The 21,383-nt window shown below is 41.5% G+C and overlaps 1 protein-coding gene across 1 annotated transcript; it reads left to right on the top strand.

Annotated features, from left to right (window-relative positions):
• Positions 1 to 342: 342 nt before the first annotated feature.
• Positions 343 to 20,658, top strand: rab10 (RAB10, member RAS oncogene family). Its single transcript, XM_079525571.1, has 6 exons — positions 343 to 1,099; positions 6,481 to 6,541; positions 11,947 to 12,085; positions 18,296 to 18,385; positions 19,612 to 19,713; positions 19,863 to 20,658. Exons 1-6 carry the CDS (start codon positions 973 to 975, stop codon positions 19,947 to 19,949), a joined length of 606 nt encoding a protein of 201 aa, XP_079381697.1. The 5' UTR covers positions 343 to 972; the 3' UTR covers positions 19,950 to 20,658.
• Positions 20,659 to 21,383: the final 725 nt, after the last annotated feature.

Here is a 21,383-nt window from a genome sequence, read left to right as displayed (position 1 = left end):
CACAGAAGTGGATGACATCACTTTGCCTGACTCACAGCTGGGATAGTCTAGTCACCGACATCGAGTCAAAGTGGCCAACAAGCCCTGCCACCAAACACACCCCGGCCAAGATCAGCATTCAGCAAGAAACTGGAGGCCATGTTGGATCATAACTTACATTTCAACACTGGAGTAATGGTTGAATCAGAGCCCACATGTCCGAAGTGGTTACGCAGTAACATTTGCCCTTTCTATATGTCAATTTAACACACGCCCATTTACCTCGGAGTACGTGAAAATAACCAATGAGGTTTGATAATTCGTTTGAAAGGCAGTAATATAAACCAATCGGAAACAGGCATTTTGACAGAAGGGGCGGGAAAAGGGCGAGTCTAGGAAATCTAGGGTGTCGCCGTGGTGGCTCCCATTCGAAGGCGACGGCGGTCGTCTGTTTCGGCTTCTAATCTTGTAAAGAAAACCCCATATCTGCGAAAACGCCGCGACCCGACACATTATCACACTGTCCTTTTTTTCAGACTCTTCTCGGACGAGGTTGTAGCTGGAATGGGAATGACGGGGTGTACCAAGAATTTCAATTAGATCGCTATTAGTTTGAAGAAAGAGTGAGTCGGGCAGAGGGGAGCCATTTTGTCCCGACTGTGTGTGGGAGAAAAGAAAGCGTGGAAAAGAGGAATCACACAGGAGGATACCCTATTGTTTTACCTTTCCATTCTCACGCCGAAAGGGAAATCGTGGAATTTGGGGGAAATAACGCTACTTATTGGACACGGTTCTGGCACGTAATTTAAGCAAACTACCGTATAGCTAGCCAAGCTAATCAACAGATCCACAAATTCTATCAGTCAACAGATCCACCACGGCCCACCAAGGGGTTGTCTGAAAAAAGGAGCTGGCTTTAGATCTGATAAACCCCGTGCTAGATTGATTACTTTCTTTTCATTTTTTTGTCTGAACACATTTTTGTTGTTTTCAATGGCGAAGAAGACGTACGACTTGCTGTTCAAGCTGCTTCTGATCGGAGACTCGGGCGTGGGGAAGACGTGCGTGCTGTTCCGCTTCTCTGACGACGCCTTCAACACAACGTTCATCTCCACCATAGGTAAGCGTTCACTTGAAGAGCCGTGTGGGTGTCTCTGCCAACACAAAAAGACCAGATCGTCGCGTTGTTGTTGGCTTGTAGATCTGTTGAGTTTTTGGGCCAGCGACACCCTCCTGCGATGGAAAAAAAGTAGTAGCATTTAGCCTCCCCCAGAGGCCTGCTAACGTTATGGAGTTGCATGAATGGTGTTTTATCGTTTATCCTTTTAGTCCCCGTGTTAACTAACCTGTAGTAGCAGAACAACGTTGGTAGTATTTCGACATTGTTTTTGGCAGTACTAGTCAGTATAACCGGTTAGGTGCTACTTGAATTTGCTGTCATTATGATGGCTGTCAAATAAAAGTTAACGTGAACTGTTGCCCGTCAGTTAGCAGAGGGGGGGTGGGGGGCGTGCTAACTGCAGCTAGCACGGACTGACTACAAGTTCAAAGCAAGCTATTCGCCCTGAAACTGTTATAAGACGGGGCGCTTATCATTTGGGGACTTTGAACGCACGGCACCTTTCAGAATGTGTTGCAGGCGCAGTTTTATTTATTAAGAGCCCCCCCCCCCCCCACCCACCCACACAAACACAAAAGATAGAATGTTGGCTAGCGTGTTGGCTATTACAGCTGTCAAGCTAACAAGCCAAAGACAAATCATAAACAATTCATCATGGTGGCGTCATTGGCTTTCCCCTGTCTTTTCACTACTGGCTGCGCATGCGTGTCCAACATCAATTTCGCATGAGTCAAGTGTCAAACTATGTCAGACCCCTGCATGTATGCATGGCCCACACCAAAGCTCACCTTACTGTACGCCCTTTGCTTAAGTTCAGGGAGTAATGACAACGTAGACGTGTGTTCAGGAGAACAACAGCCCAGCCCAGCTGTTTTTAAGCATTCTCTAAGGGGGGGGGGGGGGGGGGTGTGTGTGTGTGTGTGTGTGTGTGTGTGTGGCGTCGTGATGCTAATCCCATGCTTGATGCCAGAACTGAGTGGAATGGGGTGCTCTGCCAAAAATAACTTCCACCAACCTTGACTATGGCCATTAAAGTGGCTCTATCCCACTTTCACTTCTTTGAGCTTTCATTCCAAGCCCAGCAGTTTGCAGCAGCTGTCTGGTAAACTAAAACACAGATAACTGACCTGGCAGCAGTTGTGAGCATAGACCGTCATAATGGCCATTTTTGTTTAATAATAACATTCAGGTTAGATTACAGTTGTTGATGTATAGCATCACTTGTACTTTGATCCTGCAAAGGTCTGCGTCACAAGTTTGAATTTACTGTTTACTTGTGACTTTAAGTGCACGGTTTTGCTTTTACTTTGTCTTATATCATAGGAAACTGTCTTATGCACACCTCATCGGCTCAGAGACAGGTGCGTAGGCAGGGATCAACGTATTCACAAAATGTACACAATGACCCGCACACCCTCTGGACTTGCAATATGAACACTTATTATTATTCATCAGATGCCTGAAGAAGGTATTTTGCCCGAAACGTTGCTTAAATAATGTGTTCATATTGCACAATGTGCGGGTCATTGTGTGCATTTTTGGAATACTTTGTCTCAGATCAAAATGTTTTAGAATTTGTCAGAAAAGTCTTGGATCTGGGTATAACTGGACTGTTGGCAACGTAACATGGCATGTTAACCACTTAAACGCTTCATTCTTCAGTTGACCCTGGTCCCCAAGGGGTCTACTTGGTTTGCGTTGTCAGTCATGTAGATCTGCTATTTTCACCAAATATTTGCCTCTTATGACATGCCCAGTATAGGGACGCTAGGGTCTTCACGTGGTTAATTGTATACCCTTTTGTTGTGTGAGAGTGTATGAGTTTTACTCATGACAGTTAGGGGACAGAGGAACTGAGATAAAAGTGACAGGACGTCAGACAAGTTCTTCAGCACTCAGACAATTTGTAACCTTTGGAAACTCTGGACTTTTTGTTGGCCATTAAACTTTGAGGCAGCAGCCAAAACTTCAGATTTAGTACCAGTATTATCTTTTCCTGGCAAAAGATGGCTGGATTGATTTGATCTTTTCCTTAGATTTTCCTTTCCAGAGCTTATTTTGTGGTACTTTACAATATTCAATCATGAAGTTTCACTTGAAACCTTAGTCAGTGTTTCCTTCATTTGGAACTGATGCAACACCACAGAGAAAGCATAATACTTCTACCACTATAGGAAATGGGAAATTATTTGGCAGTGGTGCTCCGTTTTGAACAAAATGCCACAAATCATGAACAAATTGCCTAGTGGAATGTGCCTGCAAAGCTTCATGGAAATCACACAATTCGTGTTTTTACCTATAACTGCACCGATCTGTGTAAAACTTTGTATGCACACTCGAGGCAGAGATTAAAATGGGGTGCATTTTGCATCCCAAATGCAGTTTATAGTTAAGGGACGCAATAAAACAACGACCTCTTCATCCACGGGATGCACTACTGTACTGTTTTTTTTTATTCTAGTTTATTTTGCTAGCTTTAGTTAAGTTAAGTTAAATGCTGCAATTTGTAAAAATGGCAAAATAATGACTCCTAACGTGTTTGAAGTGGGACTCATAAAATGTCCCTGGGACTCATCTAAAAGACCATCCCTGCAGCCTGGGACTCATTACATTGAAAACCTATTTACATCACTGTAGAGGCCTGTATTTTACACATCTTTACAGACTTATGTAAAACACATCTTTTGATATTACTCCTTCAGATTTTATCCAAATTTCACGCAAATCGGTACACTCTGTACATTATCAGCTCTACATGCTCACTTGTGTTGCTACACATTGAGCCTGGCCTTGTATTCAGCAAGTTTCAGTTAGGGATTTGGTGTTGAGGGAAATGGGGAGAGTAGTAGAGTTCTGGGGCCCCAGTCAACTACGTAGTAAGTATAGGGTTTAAGTGTGATGGTGCAAGTTAGCCAAAACAGATAATCTCAGAAGTACTGTAGGACAGCCAGCAAATATCGAACAGACGAACACAGAAAGGTTAAACTGCAACCTGTATTTTGTTGCATAATGGCAAGTGGATCAAAGACCTTATTTGCCATTCAGACTTGGAGTATTGCATTTTATGGGAAATGCTATGACATGTTTACAGAAATAATACTGAAGGGTGAAGGCAATACCAAAAGAGTAGTGTCTTCCTCCTTGAGAGATTATCAGAGCCGGGACACAATCAGGACATAGAGTAGGACATTGGTGTGAGTGAGAAATAACTGCGTGGGCGCATCCTCTTCATGCAACACTCATACCTTTGGAGACAGAGATGCACAGCTGCTTGTCAAAATAACTACACCGGAAACCCCCCTCACTGATACCCCCCCCTCCTCCTCCTTTCAGTCTTCTCTCTTACTCTCTCCTCTTTCCTGCGTTCTCCTTCTGATGTACCTGGCGAGTCTGCAGAGCACTGAAAGAGACTTTTGTGTCATGTTCAGAAATCCATTCCATTCCCACAAAGCATGTTATAACTTTGCATGGATTTTTTGCAAAAGGCCGATGCACACCTCAAGGCTATTGACCGGTGCGTAGGGCAATAAAGCATACTTAAAAGGGTATCTTTGAAAAACAAAGAAGGGTCCCACACACTGTCAGAAAACTTGCCAGAAATGTTGCTCTTTGCATGGAAACTGTTCTACTAGAGGATCCATGGTCCATCAGGGATAAATGGAATGTTTGCCACAGCTGTGTTGGACGAATGGTCATTCGGTTCTTACAGGACACCCATTTTCCATTTTCCAATTCGTACAGCTAATCACCATAACATTTTCCCCCTCATAATATGAATAGCAGCATACTGTAATTGTATATTGATGGAAATAGAGACATCTGATTGTAGATGCACCGATTCCATATTGTTTCCTTGCAGAAGTGTAGGTTTAGGAATTGGCCTATGCAGACTTGAGTTCAGGTCCCTTTCCTTGTACTGAAAAGTACAAAGGCCTGGAGCTGAGATGTTTGTTTTTTGGATCATTGAACAATAATAATTAAGGTTCTGGTTCTTTCTTAATCGCATTAACCCATGTGTCCCTATTCTGTGAATGTCGTATTAAATAGAAAATAGAAGGAACACTTGGGGAAAAATAGCTGTGTTGTGAGCTTGTAGATCAACTATTTCAGCTGTTGACAATACGTACAACAATGTATAATATAGAGTTTGAGCAACCATTATTTCCCTCGCTGCAGAGACATTCTTTGTGTGGGGCTGGAATGGAGTTGCTCACTTTTCTTTGTCACTCACTTTGTTTTCACACTACTAAATGTGCTTTATCAGAGTTTTTGCCAGATTTTGCACAGCCCTCACTTCGGTGGGGTGAAACAGTGAAACACCCGTGTGAAGAGACACACAAAGCTCCCTTGCACCACTCAAAAAAATACAGGTTAAATCTGTGTCTCTTGTGCTACCCCCCCCCCCCCCCCCACCCTCCCCTTTCCTCTATCCCTCCCTCTCTCAGGGGTGTGTGTAGAACACAGTGAGTCACACTTTGGCAGCAAGTTTCTTCATTATTCTGTGGCCCTGCCCCACCTAGAACACAGCTGTTTCTCAGACTTTACTAGCTAACCTCTCTCTGAGCACAATCACTGACTGGACAATTTCAACAGTTGGCTCACAAGTTAGGAAAAGACCAGGACCACTATTTTTTTGAACAATGACAGTTGGTTATTATTCAATTATCCCTAGAAATTGCCCTTTTGGTACATTAGGTCTTGAGAAGATTTCAGATTGCATCACACTAATGGAATCATTCAACTTAGTTTTCCTAATGGATATGTGTAACTTTATGGTATAATGTAGATGGGCGATGTTGCGAATGAGTCAGATTCTTATGAATATAAAATCATGGCAGAAGTAAAATCCTTTGTTTTAGTTAAAACCTTGCCCATGGCCTTCTTTAGGTAGCTTGGTTGACCCAACCACTCTTATGTAGCAGACAGTAATTCTGAACCAGCATGCTGGTCAGTCAGTGCTGCCTGCGGATAGGCCAAGGGCCTGGGCATGACACTGCAGAATCAGGAAGAGATAATTCCATTGTCTCCCTGATGGAAACACTTGTCACTCACTTTCCATTTGCCCCTCTCTCTGTCTCTGAATATATGTCACTGCCTGTTTATCAATCCACATCTCACATTATCTTTCCTTATCTCTCTGGGTCTTTCTCTCTCTTTCCTCTGGGACTTGGTCTTCACCTCTTCCTTATTCTGTTGGTAGTTGGTACCATTCTAAATATCTACTGCTCTCATGCAGACTTCATCCCTCTTATGGTTTGCATTATTGACCCCCCCTGTCAGTGATCTGACAATGTTAATCAGTGTGGAGAGCAGATGCACTGACTCCAACACCAATGTTGAATGAACCTCAAGCTGATTCCGTTTTTTGTTTTGTTTTACAGGAATAGACTTCAAGATCAAAACTGTTGAATTGCAGGGAAAGAAGATCAAATTACAGATATGGTGAGTCAACGATTGTTCTGAGGCGTGGCGTTCTGTGTACAATTCATATCTGAGTGGTTAAGGTATGAGTGGCATGCAAAACACGATAAACCTTTCTATAATTACACATTTCTATAATACATGCAATTGGTGTGTTGATGTGACCTGTGTTGCATATGTGGTGATTTAAATCTTGAGATTTTACTGTATAGTTTCATCTTCTTTCGTTTGTATTTCCAAATGCATTGAAGGCTATATCTTTCGGTCCTTAGACCGGGAGATATGTATTGTGACGCACAATGCATAATTTATGTGACAAATATGATTTAAAAGCAGGTTATACCGTATGTAGTACATACCTGGACTGGTTTCAGTCTCTGCAAATTGAGAATTTAATGACTAAAGACTATGCATGCAATCCATAAAATGTACAAAATGGAATCAGTATTGCATGGTGTTGAAGTGAAAGACAATAGGTTACACAATTTCCGTGTTCATTTTTCCATTTTTACCTCTTTAGTATACAAATGGGGTCCATATAAAATGGATTGCATTACAATGTTGCTTTTATACCCACCTTTTTAGCCCAGCTACACAGTAACAATTTGTACACTGACGGAATTTTACTGTGTAACTAAACTGTATCACCATATTCAACCACATGTAACCTAGTGTCCATATTATGGGGCAAACATAGCAGATCTACAACCTCACAGTGCGAGCTTCATGTCTGTCCTTAGCAGCCAGTGATGCCTGAATGAAGAATGAAGTTAATTATCGGTAGACCTATATGTAAAAGGAGTATAATTGTAAAGCGCCGTCATGTGAAAAGCGGCAGCATTTTAGAATGCTGCATCAGTGATATACATTGAGTAATTATTACTGGCTGTCTGACATTATCCAAAGTTATGCCTCTTGCCTTCTTCTCATGAAGAAACTGTTGATGTTGATACTTTGTCGTACGATGATGAATTCACCAGAGCATTTAATGACCAAGTTCACTGTTTTAAAGTGTAAATGGAATGAATTGCTCTATGTATTGTTGTGTCCCCTTTAAGCTATTCCAAAGTCTGATATTGGTGAATAAATGTGGTGGTTTGTGTAAGGAAGTTTTAAGAAAATGTGATTTATTTAGAATGTTGGATGTTTGGTCCACAGACATTGTGATAACACTTCCAATGGCATATTATTGCCCAGGTCTACTTATAAACCAGGCGACTCATGCAGTCTGGATGCTCAGTTTGATCCAATCATATAATGCACCAGTGCACCCAGCGTGTATGCAACTATAATGCTTAATTTAGGCTCCAACTTATGACCTGTACGAAAATAGAAGATCTACAAGCTCACAATGCGTTACATTGCCGGCACATTGTGAGCTTGTACATTTGGTATTTATTTTTGGCAGGTGTCTCCCGTCGCACTAAGAGAAACAGACTACTCATGTTCTTACCCCTGTATTTTCTAGCCGTTTTAGCAATTGCTGGACAGTGGACACACTTTTACGTTGAAATGTTCTGTCACTGGCAGCTAGGGATGTACGCAGTGATTCATTTCACTGACATTTAAACAATTCTATTAACTCAATGAATTGGTTGGCACCAATGCGGAAGCTTGCCCTCTCTTGAGAGCATCCGCCCCAGAGCCAGAAGAGGCGTCTACCTTTATGTCTAATGGTGCAAAGGCCGTGGCTAATACAGAAGCTAATGTGGTTCGCCGCGCAGATGCAGTGCAGCAACCATGCCTACCAACCGGAGCGCTTCCAAAAATGAAAATAGCGAGGCATTCTTATATCGATATTAACGAGTATACGTGTCTACTCTAGACTAGAGCTAGGGATGTCGGTAACGGTTAATTTGCCAGCCGGGTAGCCGATGGCATTATCCGGTTAATTAACGGTTGTTGATTTTTTAATTTATTTTTTAATAGGCTACACCAAATGTAATATGCATGTATAGGCTACATAATTAAAGTTGGTAGACGAATGGTATACATTTATTTATGTTCCTTTTTAAAAGACAAACAAAAAAGCAACATTTAACAATATAAATAAATTGTTGTAGGCTTAATCATCAATAAACAACGCATCGCATCTGCATGCATGCATCTGCGCGTCTACAGTACAGAGGTCCGCCGGTTCTAGTCCAAAACATAAATAAGTCCAGTCCAGATCTGAGCAGCCTATACCTATAAAGCCACTGGACGCATGGGCTAAGCCTTTTTTTATTATTAAGGAAGATCAGCATGCATGTCACCGTGTTCTGTTTGTTGACTTTTCGCTGGCGAGAAAACCCTCAAACATCGATAGCACATGGCTAACGTGATAGCCGTGTCAGTGTGGGGAGGAGGAGGAGGAGGAGGAGGAGGAGGCGGCGGCGGCGGCGGCTGTAAATGTTCTAATAATGGATTTAATAATGCCAAGTAGGTCTCTGCATTGATACGGTCGACATGTTGTGTTAATCTCGTCTCGCTGTCACTCGCTTAAGTTTTGACTACCGCAAAGCTACCGTTGTTGTAGTAGCCAACTAGCCATTGAAGTACAACAGAGAACTTTAGGACAACGACATTGCGGGGGCAGAAAACAGCGCCCGAGCGCTGCTGTTCATGCAGCCTGGAGTGTGACAAGCTGGCCGGCGCAAATAACAGCAATTTTAGGCATGTGTGCAACATGACAACTGTTTTAAATTATTGTACATTGACAACTACAGTCTCTGTAATGTTTATGTTGTACTATTACTAAAAGCGATCTAAAATAAAAGATTTAAGATCAGAACACGCATTTATTATTATGCAAATTAACCGTAAAGCTGATAAGCATACTCGGATATTTTTTAACGGTCGGCTAACCGGCTAGCCGGTTAACCCCCGACATCCCTAACTAGAGCACCCCAAGTATTTATTTAATTAGATACTCGTCCTTAGCATCAAATGTGTTAAACATGGGGCGGCGTCGGCGGTGGCTCAGGGGTAGAGTGGCTGGAAGGTAACCGCAAGGTTGCCAGTTCGAACCCGGGCTCCCCCAGAGTTAGTGTCGAAGTGTCCTTGAGCAAGACACTGAACCCCTAATTGCTCTTGATGTGCTGGTTGGTGCCTTGCATGGTTTCCGCCGTGTGTGTGTGTGTGTGTGTGTGTGTGTGTGTGTGTGTGTGTGTGTGTGTGTGTGTGTGTGTGTGTGTGTGTGTGTGTGTGTGTGTGTGTGTGTGTGTGTGTGTGTGTGTGTGTGTGTGTGTGTGTGTGTGTGTGTGTGTGTGTGTGTGTGTGTGTGTGTGTGTGTGTGTGTGTGTGTGTGTGTGTGTGTGTGTGTGTGTGTGTGTGTGTGTGTGTGTGTGTGAGATACAATCTATGTAAAGCGCCATTTTAACAATGAAATGAAATCCATTAAAAATGCTTATAGTATTCAATTAACAGAATCTGATTTTAAATGCTTTTTTAATTGTGAAAGTAGGTCAAATTAGTGGAAGAAACTGAAAGTCAATGGCAAGCACATTTCTTTATATACTAAATGCTTGTGTCTATCCTTCAGATTCTTTCAATGCTTGTGGCTGTCTACAGATTCATTCATTTCAGATAAACATCATGTTTAATGAATAATGATTTTAACAGGTGATTGCTTTGAATGATAGGCTGCACATTTGTTGACTGAATGTGGGCACCTGCCATATTTATATGCTCCATATATTCCGGTCCATCAGATTATTGAAGCCCCAAAAAACGGAGTGGTAGCATGTCTATTGCTGTCATCTGTATGATGACTTTTCTTATGGTTCTTTTATGTCTTAACCAATTAAGACCTGGAACTGTGTCACCTATTACATGCAACCTTCATCTTCTTCTAAATCAAAGTACTCCCGTCCCAAACGTTTTGCAAACTGACATTGTGTAGCTTCATCGAAGTTGGAAATGAAATCACAATGCCAGGCTGCTGAGTGCTGACCAGCGCTGTGCAAATCGGTGTGACAGGCCCATTAATCGCTATCGCTATTGTTAATACAAAAAAGGTACATGCCAATTCAGGCATTAACACATTATATTACATATGTCACATATGGCTATTGTAATAGTTAAAAGAATAGTATTTAGTAGGGGCAGCAGTACAGCACTGTTGTTAACAGTTAGTTGAATAAACCTTCACATTGTTAGTGGCTGCATCAGCACTGTTATGGGTTTCACACTGATTGCTGGGTTTCAGTATCTTGAGTGCACAACAAACACATAGAGCCATGTAGAGAGTCTGAACTGAACTCATTTAAACATCATGTGGACTTGAGACGATAGAAAAGTTACAGGGGAGCATAGCTTCCTGAGAGAAAAAAACAGAAAAATCTATGAGCATTGGTGAAAACTGAAAATTATAAACCGATGTCCCTCAAGAATGGCTCTATTTGAACTTGAGCTGTGGTTGCACTTGTTAATTCAATGTTATTTAGACAGGTGTAGCTCTTATGACTACACCTGGACAGCGACATTCTTTATTCAGTGTCCACCTTATATGTTTAGCTCATCCTCCACATCTCATTGCGCATTATGACTGGACTGCATCCTGATGAGATGGAATTCGATCAAACGGTGTGAGCATGCCCACACAGGGATGTGGCCTGGCTCCCTGGATCACTATTCCAGTTAGATCCAAAGCTAAGAGCAGCCAGCTTCATGTTTCTTGATGTGTTGACTGTTGAGATTAGAACACGTGCTATGTAACCACACTGTATATTGCTTAACTGCTTGAACTTTTAGCCTTCCTATTCTGGGGCCAACACATGGCGAAAATATCAGATCTACGAGCTAGTAGATTTGTTATTGTAGATCGTGTAGATTTGAAAAAAGAAGAGGGGTCGCACAGCTCGTAGTCACGATGCAAAAAACCTTTAATATGAAACCAATGTTTCGGCAACAAAATGCCTACTTCAGGATATGTAGATAAATAGTGTAGATTTAAAATAGTAGGGGGGCCTTGTATAGAACCCTGGAGCACTCCGGTCAAGAAGTAAGTGGGTTAAGTGTTTCTGGTGCTTGTAGGCTTCTGTCTCTTTCAGTACTGGTGGTTGTGTACTGACGCATGTATGTTGACAGTGTTCTCCAATGTGAAAATGTCATGGCAGAGGTGTATGTTGATGCACACATGCAGCAGACATTGTTAGCCTGCGGGGGTCCCTTCCTTTTTTAATATGGGTTTGCTCAAAGGTGCTGGTCAATGCCATGGCATTTTCTTTTTTCCACTCAACTGAATTTCTTATATTTTGGTGTAAAGAAAACTTAGAAAAGTTTAAATGTGGTTCCTTGCTCTTTCTTTCGATCTCCACCCTGAAATCTACAAATGATTGCTTTAATTTCACATCATATGATTATGCGTATAAAGAAGTGTGAAATTCTTCATACAAGTATAGCAATTGCCCTCATGGTCTGTTTTTCATTTTGTTTGTGTGCAGGGACACAGCCGGACAGGAGAGGTTCCATACCATCACCACCTCCTACTACAGAGGAGCCATGGGCATCATGCTGGTCTACGACATAACCAACGGCAAGAGCTTTGAAAACATCAGCAAATGGTTGCGCAACATTGACGAGGTGAGTCATATAACCACTTTAACCCTGGCATCCCAATTGTGTGCATGTGATTAAAGATCATATACAGTACGTATATCATATACTGTGTACAGGTATATGATTTGTTTTTATGTTTCGAATAGCCAATCAATAATTTGTAGATGGCCAATCTACAAGCTCAAGGCGAACTTGCATATTGGCTATTTTAGTGCTTGCCTTCACGGGCTAAACACATGCATCTACTGCCCCTCTTTTCTTTCTCTGTGGGACGTTGCCATGCAACCTCAATGCCAAGATGTCCCTTTTTTGGGGGGGTGCTATGTACACAGGGAAGACAACGGAGAATAGCGCCTCCAACCGTATGACCATTAGTGTATGCAAATTAAACACGATTTTAACATGGCATAGTTGTCGTATCAAATGGCTACTTGGGTGAAATCAGAAGGAGAAAATAAATTGTTTTGCCTGAAATTGTCTTATTTCATTGGTCTAAGTTTAGAATGCAGGGTTGCAGGAAGTACCCTGCCTGACTGCATCATCCAAACTACATTAGTCATTGATTCATCTCATTAGTGTGTACAATAACCAATGTTCCCTCAAAACTTTCATCTGTATGAAAAAACACTCCAACCGTCTGAGCACAACTTGAGCCACTGCTGAGCAACATGACGAGTGCACTGTGTAGGCTATAAAGGTTTAATGTGTCAGATCGCACCGTATCGAATCAAATCGCATCAAATTCCATGAAATTGCATCGAATTGCACTGAATCGAATCGTTCTGTATATAAAATGTATCGTCTCCGAATCGCATCGTAGCCCATGTGTATCGATACATATCAAATCGTCTTGTAAGGGAGAGATGCACACCCCGAATAAAAGGCAAATCCAACATATGTAGAAGACTAGAAGGATACTCTGTACTGTGTGCCAAGTTGCATAATAATGTAGGCATGTATTATGAGGTGAACATTTGGTAGGCCTGTAAACATTTAGGTTTACAAGGTTAGCCCTATAGAGAGGTGGACTAGTGAGAGATGTGATTCTCTCCTTCATTGTTGGACATTGCAGGGTTCAGGAGATAGTCAACAAATAGAAAGTCAATGTCGAGCTTCATAGAGGAAACATTGCAGTTATTAGTTTCTACCTTGAGTAAGTGTGTTATCTCCACTGTGCACAGTGGAACCATGTTTTAAAGTTGTTTATAAAGTAAGAAACTGAGTGTGAACATCCAGACCACCAGGAACATGCCCAGGGGGCTGGCCCGGTTCCGGCGAGCCCCCCCGCGTCCGAAACGGTCGAGAAATGATAGTTACCCCGGGGGTCTTTGAGGGGTCCCTGGAACATCCAGACCCCCGGAATGCGCCCAGGGGGCCGGGGCTTTTCCGGCAAGCCGCCCGCGTCCGAAACGGTTGAGAAATGGTGAAAACCAACCAAGCTATTTTCGTGCTCTGACAGACCCAGGGACACGCATACCGTAGCTCTGTAATGGAGTGGTTGCAGTTGCACCACTCAAAAAAATCCAAATCATCTCACTGTTTGTTAAGTTGATGGCTTGAACTGTACTCGTTCAGTGAAGCTTTATATAAAAAGCTTAGTGAAGTGTTATTCTTTCTTTGTTCTCCATTCCCCCATGATCCCTTACGAGTTGTATACAAGCAGCATGGGAGCAACACAACCATGAGGAAGTTCAAATAAACAACTTAAAACTTAGAATTGTTGAGGCGAGCGCCTCAGACCTGGCTGGAATTGCCTAATTGTTTGTGACAGGCGCTGCTTTCAAGGAATGCAGCCAACCGGGCCAACTAGCTGTCAATCCAGTGTAGTGATAAATGTGAGTGTGGAGCAGGTGCTTCCTACTGAATTACATTGGCGTGGACTTAATTATGCTTCAGTTAATTAGTTCCATTGTATACATTTAGAGGCTCAAACAGCATAGCTGGGATAGGTTGTAACCACAATGGGCAAGATCAAGCCTGTTGAGTGTCTAAATTGAATACTGGAATTTGGCAGAAGCAGCCCAAGGAAGTTACATTTGAGGATTTACAGAGCTAGGTTTAACCATGGGAGAAATGACTTGAGAAATGACTTGTGCTATCAGTAACAGGTGTCGGCTGCAAGGACTCGCACATGTGCGCTGCGTGTACACAGATTACAAATTAATTTAAAAACTGTTAAGTTGAGATTAATTTGATTTTAATTGTAATAGTTTGTTGTGTTGGCTGCTGGAGATTCATTTCCAATTTGTAAATATGATGTTTGGTGACATTATCAAAATACATTTGTATTTTGTATTTGTTTTGTTGCTTTATTTTAGACAGCGAGTGTGTAGTGCTACAGATTACATACAACTTAAGTCATATGATAACTAGTCAGATCTGGCCCAGAATAAGCTATATTATTTCAACTGGTGAAGACATTCTTGAAATTATGTAAAGATCATCCCCATATGGGCTGTGATCTGGCCTAGTCCTGAACGTCGTCATGAGACGAAAACTGAATACGTAAATATATGCAAATCCAACAATAACCACATTATAAAAACACTTAACACTCCTCTGAAACAGGTTGATACTTGACTACAAGTATTTGGGTTCATATATATCTTCTTCCTAAAAGGACTTTCAAACTAGGAAGGGCAAATCCATGATCTCGACCGGTCGGAAAATGATCCCCATTACCAACATTTTCTTTTTTGAGGGGCACTAGCCCTTCCTATATTCAGCTATAATTTGTGTAGATTTTCGTCTTACACAAACATTAAATTCCCATTGACAATGAATAGAGAATATACGAGCAAATCGTCTATTTTTGTCCTACACAAAGGACAAATGGTGTAAGAGTTATGGTGTAGCACATGCTCAGAAGCCTGTGAACATAGACATTCCGACATCTATGCACGGAATGTCTATGTTCACACGCTTCTGTGTGTGGCCTAGAGGGCATCTGAGCATGTGCTACATCATACCTCTTACACCATGTGTCCTTTGGGAAACTGGGCCATTGTACGTCATATGTGGACGAGCAAATTGACATGTTGCGTCATGATGATGTACGATGATAAGAGCGCCCCTCACTTCACACGGGTGTGATTTCTTTTACAATATGGACACGTGCATACTCTGGCAATATTTTCAGATAACCACACACCTTTGACCTCATTGATCTGAATTATACGGAATACTAAATGTTACTGTATTAATTATTTTAATATACTAGTCCTTACCCGTTCTGAATATATGAACAGCAAATGATGTTCAGTGTGGGTAATCTATCTAATAATTTAGCGATCGAACGAAACAACTGAAGTTACGTGGAAAAGTGTGTCCCAGTATTAATCTGTGTCCGTCCCAACATGCAGTTCACTGGTGACCCGGAAGCTGTCCTAACATGCATTGTAAGGAAGTACTTGGACTGACTGACTGACAGACAGCGACCAAGCAAAATAGACAGCGGGCGAGCGATCGCTAAATTATTAGATAGATATTTTTATTGAAGAATACAGGATAAGGTAAACAGTCAGTGATGGAGATAAACGCATCACGCTTTCTGAAAAGAACTCTGAACTGAACCCGCAAGACAAACACAAGTAGGAGTGAACTGCAGCTGTTTTTTTGCGATCACGTGATTTCCTGGTAGAATGTTTATATGAGAGTCAAATGCTGATGAGTGCCATCTAGCGTAAACACTCAACATATGTTGCAGTGTGGGCTTTGGGTTTGACATGCAGCGAAATACACCCTTGGAAGATAATTACTTAAGCCTACACATTATGCAATATTTCATGTTAAGCATCTCCATTAATTTACACTCCGTCGTACAATGATGTTGTCGCTTGCAGAAAATCTGGACACGATTCTATAACAAAGTATAAATCCCAATTTGGTAGCCAGAGGACTGAGCAATGTGTGAACATGGGGACCGTGTCAGTGAGCATCTGCCTGCCTCTGTGTCATCCCATAACAGGCATAAGGTCATAAGGCCAGAGGAATGTAGGCTAATGAATGCAGTCTGCAATGAAATCAGCCACAGTTCTGCCAACAGGGACAATATTTCATAATGATGACATTGCAGAATGACTGCTGGTTATAGGAGACTATTTTGGTGTCTAGAACCAATAGTCCACTCCAGTGGTTTGACTTTGCCTTAACTCTTGTTGGCCTAGTCTCCTCAATGAATTTACCTCCTTTTTTTTTATTTGATTAAGGGTTCCCTTTACCAAACGGTAGCATGGTACACAATTCTTCGTGAGGCCCATTGAAAACCAGATCAGAACATCTACAATGATGGCAGCCTTGGTAGCCCTAGCTGGCACACATGGTCATATAGGTGCAAAACTAGAATGCAATGTTGTCTATGAATCTGCCTCTTTCTTGACCCGTTCTTTTATTTAAAAATCACATTCTTGTGAAGTGAGGGGCGCCCACTGTGCCTGCCACATGACGTCACTCCTTAAAGGACCACTTCACCGCTTTTCAACCTATCTTCATTGGTACTCACTAATGTTCATGATAAAATACCACAATTGTTTTTCCCTACTCGGTCTGTGTCTCATAGGAGGGCTGTGGACAGTTCAGAAACCCGTCCACCAGTGACAATCATCGTTAGGCAGATTTTTTTTTAAACAAGATTTTTTTTTCTTCGCATTGCAACTTTTCAGGAATAGAAAGCCTGTAGTTTCTATTAGCTAAATAGTAAATACTATACCCTCAAATGTTTGATTCTATCAAATGCCCCCACTGACAGCCCTATACAACTTCCACACACTATATGGAATGCTTGAAGTGGTTGCCATGGTTTTGGTCCAAGCAATTCTAAAGCTTTACTTTACAAAGAACCAACTCAGTCTGCATCTTTTCTCCTCTGGTGAGGTGGGTCAGACCTGGCTTAATTTAACACGCACATTTTCTCTTACTTGACATCTTTACACGGGCATCGGAACCAGTTCTGCTCCACCTATAAACAGGGATTGATGATTTAGACAGCTGTAGTGGTGTTATCAGACATGCTGCAACCAATACTCCAGAAAATGTCTAGATTATGTCAGCCCATCACCTTTTTTGGGAATGTATTTACTAAGCCGTGTTGCAGATTTAGTTTCTCTAATGTTGCTGTTGCTATTGTTGCGATTGTAGGTGGATATACTACAATGTAACATTCTGTATAGTAACGTACATGGTTTTGCATTATTGCACATTAATTTCTATTGTTATGCTTGCGTTACTGGTACTACTATAGTAATTATTGACAAGGCTTTTTCTTCATGTTTTTATCGCTATTATGTTATTACATAATAGCGTTGTGACAAATCTGACAGCTTTGGCAGACACATTCTCCCCTCTAAACACTCATGTCTATCTGTGACATTAAACGGCTAAAGTTCTCTTCATCAAACCCAAAGACTAATTCAGTGGTTCTCAAACATTGTCATGTCAAGGACCCCCAAATTATAAATGTATTTGCCCGCGGTCCCCCATTTAAAAGATTGTGTACCAGGAATACCCATAAGAAGATTTGGTAAGATTTGTAAAAAGAAATAATAATGGCCCCCTCAAGGACCAGTAGTATGGAAGCATAAAGCTGCCAAAATTCAAATGAAATGGCAAATACGAAAAGTCAATTGAAATAAGAGAAATGCTTTTTCATTTTCAGGTCATTAACGCATTTCATGAGACAAAAATAATTCTAAAATGCAATAGCATTTACATTCAATCTACAGATTTACTCAATCTATGACACAATTCAAATTATAAATAAAATATCATTTGATTAAAAAAAATCAAAAAATGCCCCCCAAATTAGTGGGCAATATTACAATAAAAATGCAATTTAAAAAATTCAAATGAAATAAGAGAAATGCTTTTTAACCTTCAGATATGGAACACATTTAAGTTAAAATATAATGCAATAGCATTTACATTTCATCTCCAGGTGTGCTTATTCTATGACAGAATGAAAAAGTAATTTACATTACAAATTGGCGTGTGTACGACTTGAAAATGCAATGCAATTTGCTTTTGCTTTTTCATTCGGTCATAGAATGAACACACTTGGAGATGAAGCAAAAGCAAATCACATTGCATTTTCATTTTCAAATTGGCGTGTGTACGTATTTGCCATTTCATTTGAATTTTGGCAGCTTTATGCTTCCATACTCTTGGGGGTCCACGGACACCACTTTGAGAACCAGTGATTTAATTAATCCACTTATTTGTTTCTTTTCTTTTCTCCAGCATGCAAATGAGGACGTTGAGCGAATGCTGCTAGGCAACAAGTGTGACATGGAGGACAAGAGGGTCGTACCAAAAGCCAAGGGGGAGCAGGTGAGTTGGTGGCACCATTTGGTCACTGAGGTTCTGCCAGATGTTGATAGGCTGACATGTTGCTACTGCTTTGGAGCTGCGTGTTCATTGCAGAGAGGGGTCATCATGGGAATAGTACCATCAATATCCCAGCAGGACGCCAGGAGCTTCCACTGTCGAGTCAGGACCTGTATTTTGACAGGGCAACATCATTATTATTCTTTTACACGTAAGCCCATTTTTGGACGTGGGCCCAATGAGAGGTTAGCTAAAGAACACAATTGAAGAGTCCATAACATGGAATTGACAGGACGGTCTCAGAACATTTCTTAAGTACACTGCGTTTCATATTACTGTGCAGTTGTTTGAATTCCAGCCTTCAATCATTGAACCCGCAAAGGCAATAACAGGAGCATTTTTAGAATGCATGCACACATAAATGTTTTATATTCTTGAATGAAGACCGTTCCTCTAAAAAGACATAACAGCCACAGCCTTGAGGTTACAAAATGGGTTTAAATGACGTCTGGGAACATCCAAGTGGAGAGAGAAGTACATATAAGCCGGGCACCCCACCCCCAAGTATACGCTGTGTCGGAAGTGCTGTTATGCAACATAATGCAAGTCCCTTAACTTGCAGCTGTTCATCGTTTAGTGGTAGCCGACTGTGGTTATAGTGATTTCACTATAATCAGATGTGAGACTTTTGTCTCACATCTGATGTCTCACTAATGATAGTCATTAAACACGTTCAACTTTTTTGTTCAATATCAAGACATTTCAATTTTGCCAATATTCACTGGCAAAATGTCACGTTTTGCTTTATTGGCTGAAATTCTGCTATGTAGATTTCCTGTCCTATACCTTCATACACTGAAATAACACATGTGAATATTCTACAAGCTCACAATGGGTCACACTGCTTTATGACCTTGTAGATCGGTTTCGCTCCCATTATGAAAGCTATTCCATAAATGTTTGTTGAAGATTCATAACTACGTCAACTGGTGACCAGCACTGACCAGTGAGGCTGCAGATATAGAAACCTCATGTACAATTCTATCTGCTTACTCATCCCCACACACAAACACATTTCCAAAGGAGCTGACAGAGGGTGCGAGAGCAGCCACAGATACCTGATCCTCTGCTTCAATCAGGAGATCATTCAACTTTATTTTTGGCCCGGGACAACCCCCTCTAACGTTATCTCAATCACCCCCCCGCATTCTCTCTCTCCCCCTTGGCAGATTGCGAGGGAGCACGGCATTAGGTTTTTTGAGACGAGCGCTAAGGCCAACATCAACATTGAGAAGGCCTTCCTCACGTTAGCAGAAGACATCCTCAGAAAGGTATGCGTTTGTTTTCTTTCACTGCTAAACATGCAGCTGTGTAAGGTGAATCGTGTGTGTGTGATTTAAATGGAAATAAAAAAAATGTGTGTGTAATTATCATCGGAAAGATGTGATGATCTGTGATTTTGTGTCTTATCCATTGACAGACGCCTGTAAAAGAACCCAACAGTGAAAACGTTGACATCAGCAACCAGGGTGGAGTCACGGGCTGGAAGAGCAAGTGTTGCAGTTGAACAACTCATCTCTGTCTCTCGCACGCACACACACACACACACACACACACACACACACACACACACACACACACACACACACACACACACACACACGCATAAAAAAACACACACAAAAACACACACACACACACACACACAGGCACGTACATACATACACTCTTTCTTTCTCTGTCCCTAACGACTAATTCTAACTCTCTTGCCCCCTAACCTGTATCATGAGATTTCTTGCACACTGACACATTGGCCCAATTTGTGCTTCGTCGTGCAACAGTGTTGCGTGTCAAAAACAGGGGATCTAGAAGCTCACATCCCATCACAGACTTGTAGATTGGCTATTTTCGGCATGTGACACTGTTGTACGACGACGATGAATCTGGCTTTAATCTCTTTCTTTCAAAGTAAATAATGAACCACTTCACTTGTCTAACAACCCCCCAAAACACGCACTCACTCACACACACATGTTCGTCCACTCTCAACTGCTTTCTGATCATCATTTTTATTTCCGATAAAAAGAGAAATCTTGTCATGTTTCTTGTCATTTGTTTTAAAGATTGCTAAAAACAAAAGAGAGTGTGAAAAGACAAGCTCACAATTTTTAATCTTTTCCTTTGCCTGAGCTCACCTTGGTTGGACCGCCCCAACCCTCACTTTCAGCCAGAGGAAAATGACAAAAACAAAAACAAAATAAAAAAGATTAAAATGAGTGGGTTTCTGTTGTCTAACCGTATTTGGTCATTTACAATTTGTAACCAAGTGACGGAGGCGTGGCTAGCTCCTTTTGTATGTGGGGTTTATTTTGTCCTGTGCCTTATATGGAAGACAGGGGGCGGGCTGTGTGGAGGGCGGAGCCACATCCACCCAATGAAATTACAATTTAATCTGTTAGTTCTGGCTCCTCCCTGTGAAGCGGAACTGAAGCAGAAGCGTTTGAATTTCTCCTCCAGCCAAGAGAACGGCATTATTATATGTATTGTTTATTGTTGGTTTTGTTATTTTTTTTCTCTGTATGATTTATTTTACATATTTGATTTCTCCCCTCCCTCTTTTTTTTCCCCCTGCATGCAGATTTCTTTGGGTTGGAAACGTTTCTGTAGCGTTTCTGTAACGTTGTGTAACGTTTGCCACTGGGTAACTGTGGGCGGGAGGTTCAAAAGTTCTCTTTGGAAATTCAAACAATTTTGCAGATCCATTAAAAAAAAATAAGCTTGTTTAAGTTAACTTGTTTGTCCTCAATGCTGTCCCATGTGTAGTGTTGTATTTCTATGTGTATCAGATGACGGATGAGTGCATATCTACTGATGGCTTTACCATTTCCAGTGCCTCATGGGTTTGTGAGATGTGGGAAGTTGGGAACTGGGAAGTTTCTGATTAAGTGGATAGGACAGTTCTGTCATGAGATGCTGAACTGGTGGGTGGGACACATGACCT

Source organism: Electrona antarctica (assembly GCF_951216825.1).
Source record: "Electrona antarctica genome assembly, chromosome: 17".
Lineage (NCBI taxonomy): Eukaryota > Metazoa > Chordata > Actinopteri > Myctophiformes > Myctophidae > Electrona > Electrona antarctica.
The sequence above is the reverse complement of the archived record's forward strand: the minus strand, read 5'-3'. Positions and strand labels throughout refer to the sequence as shown.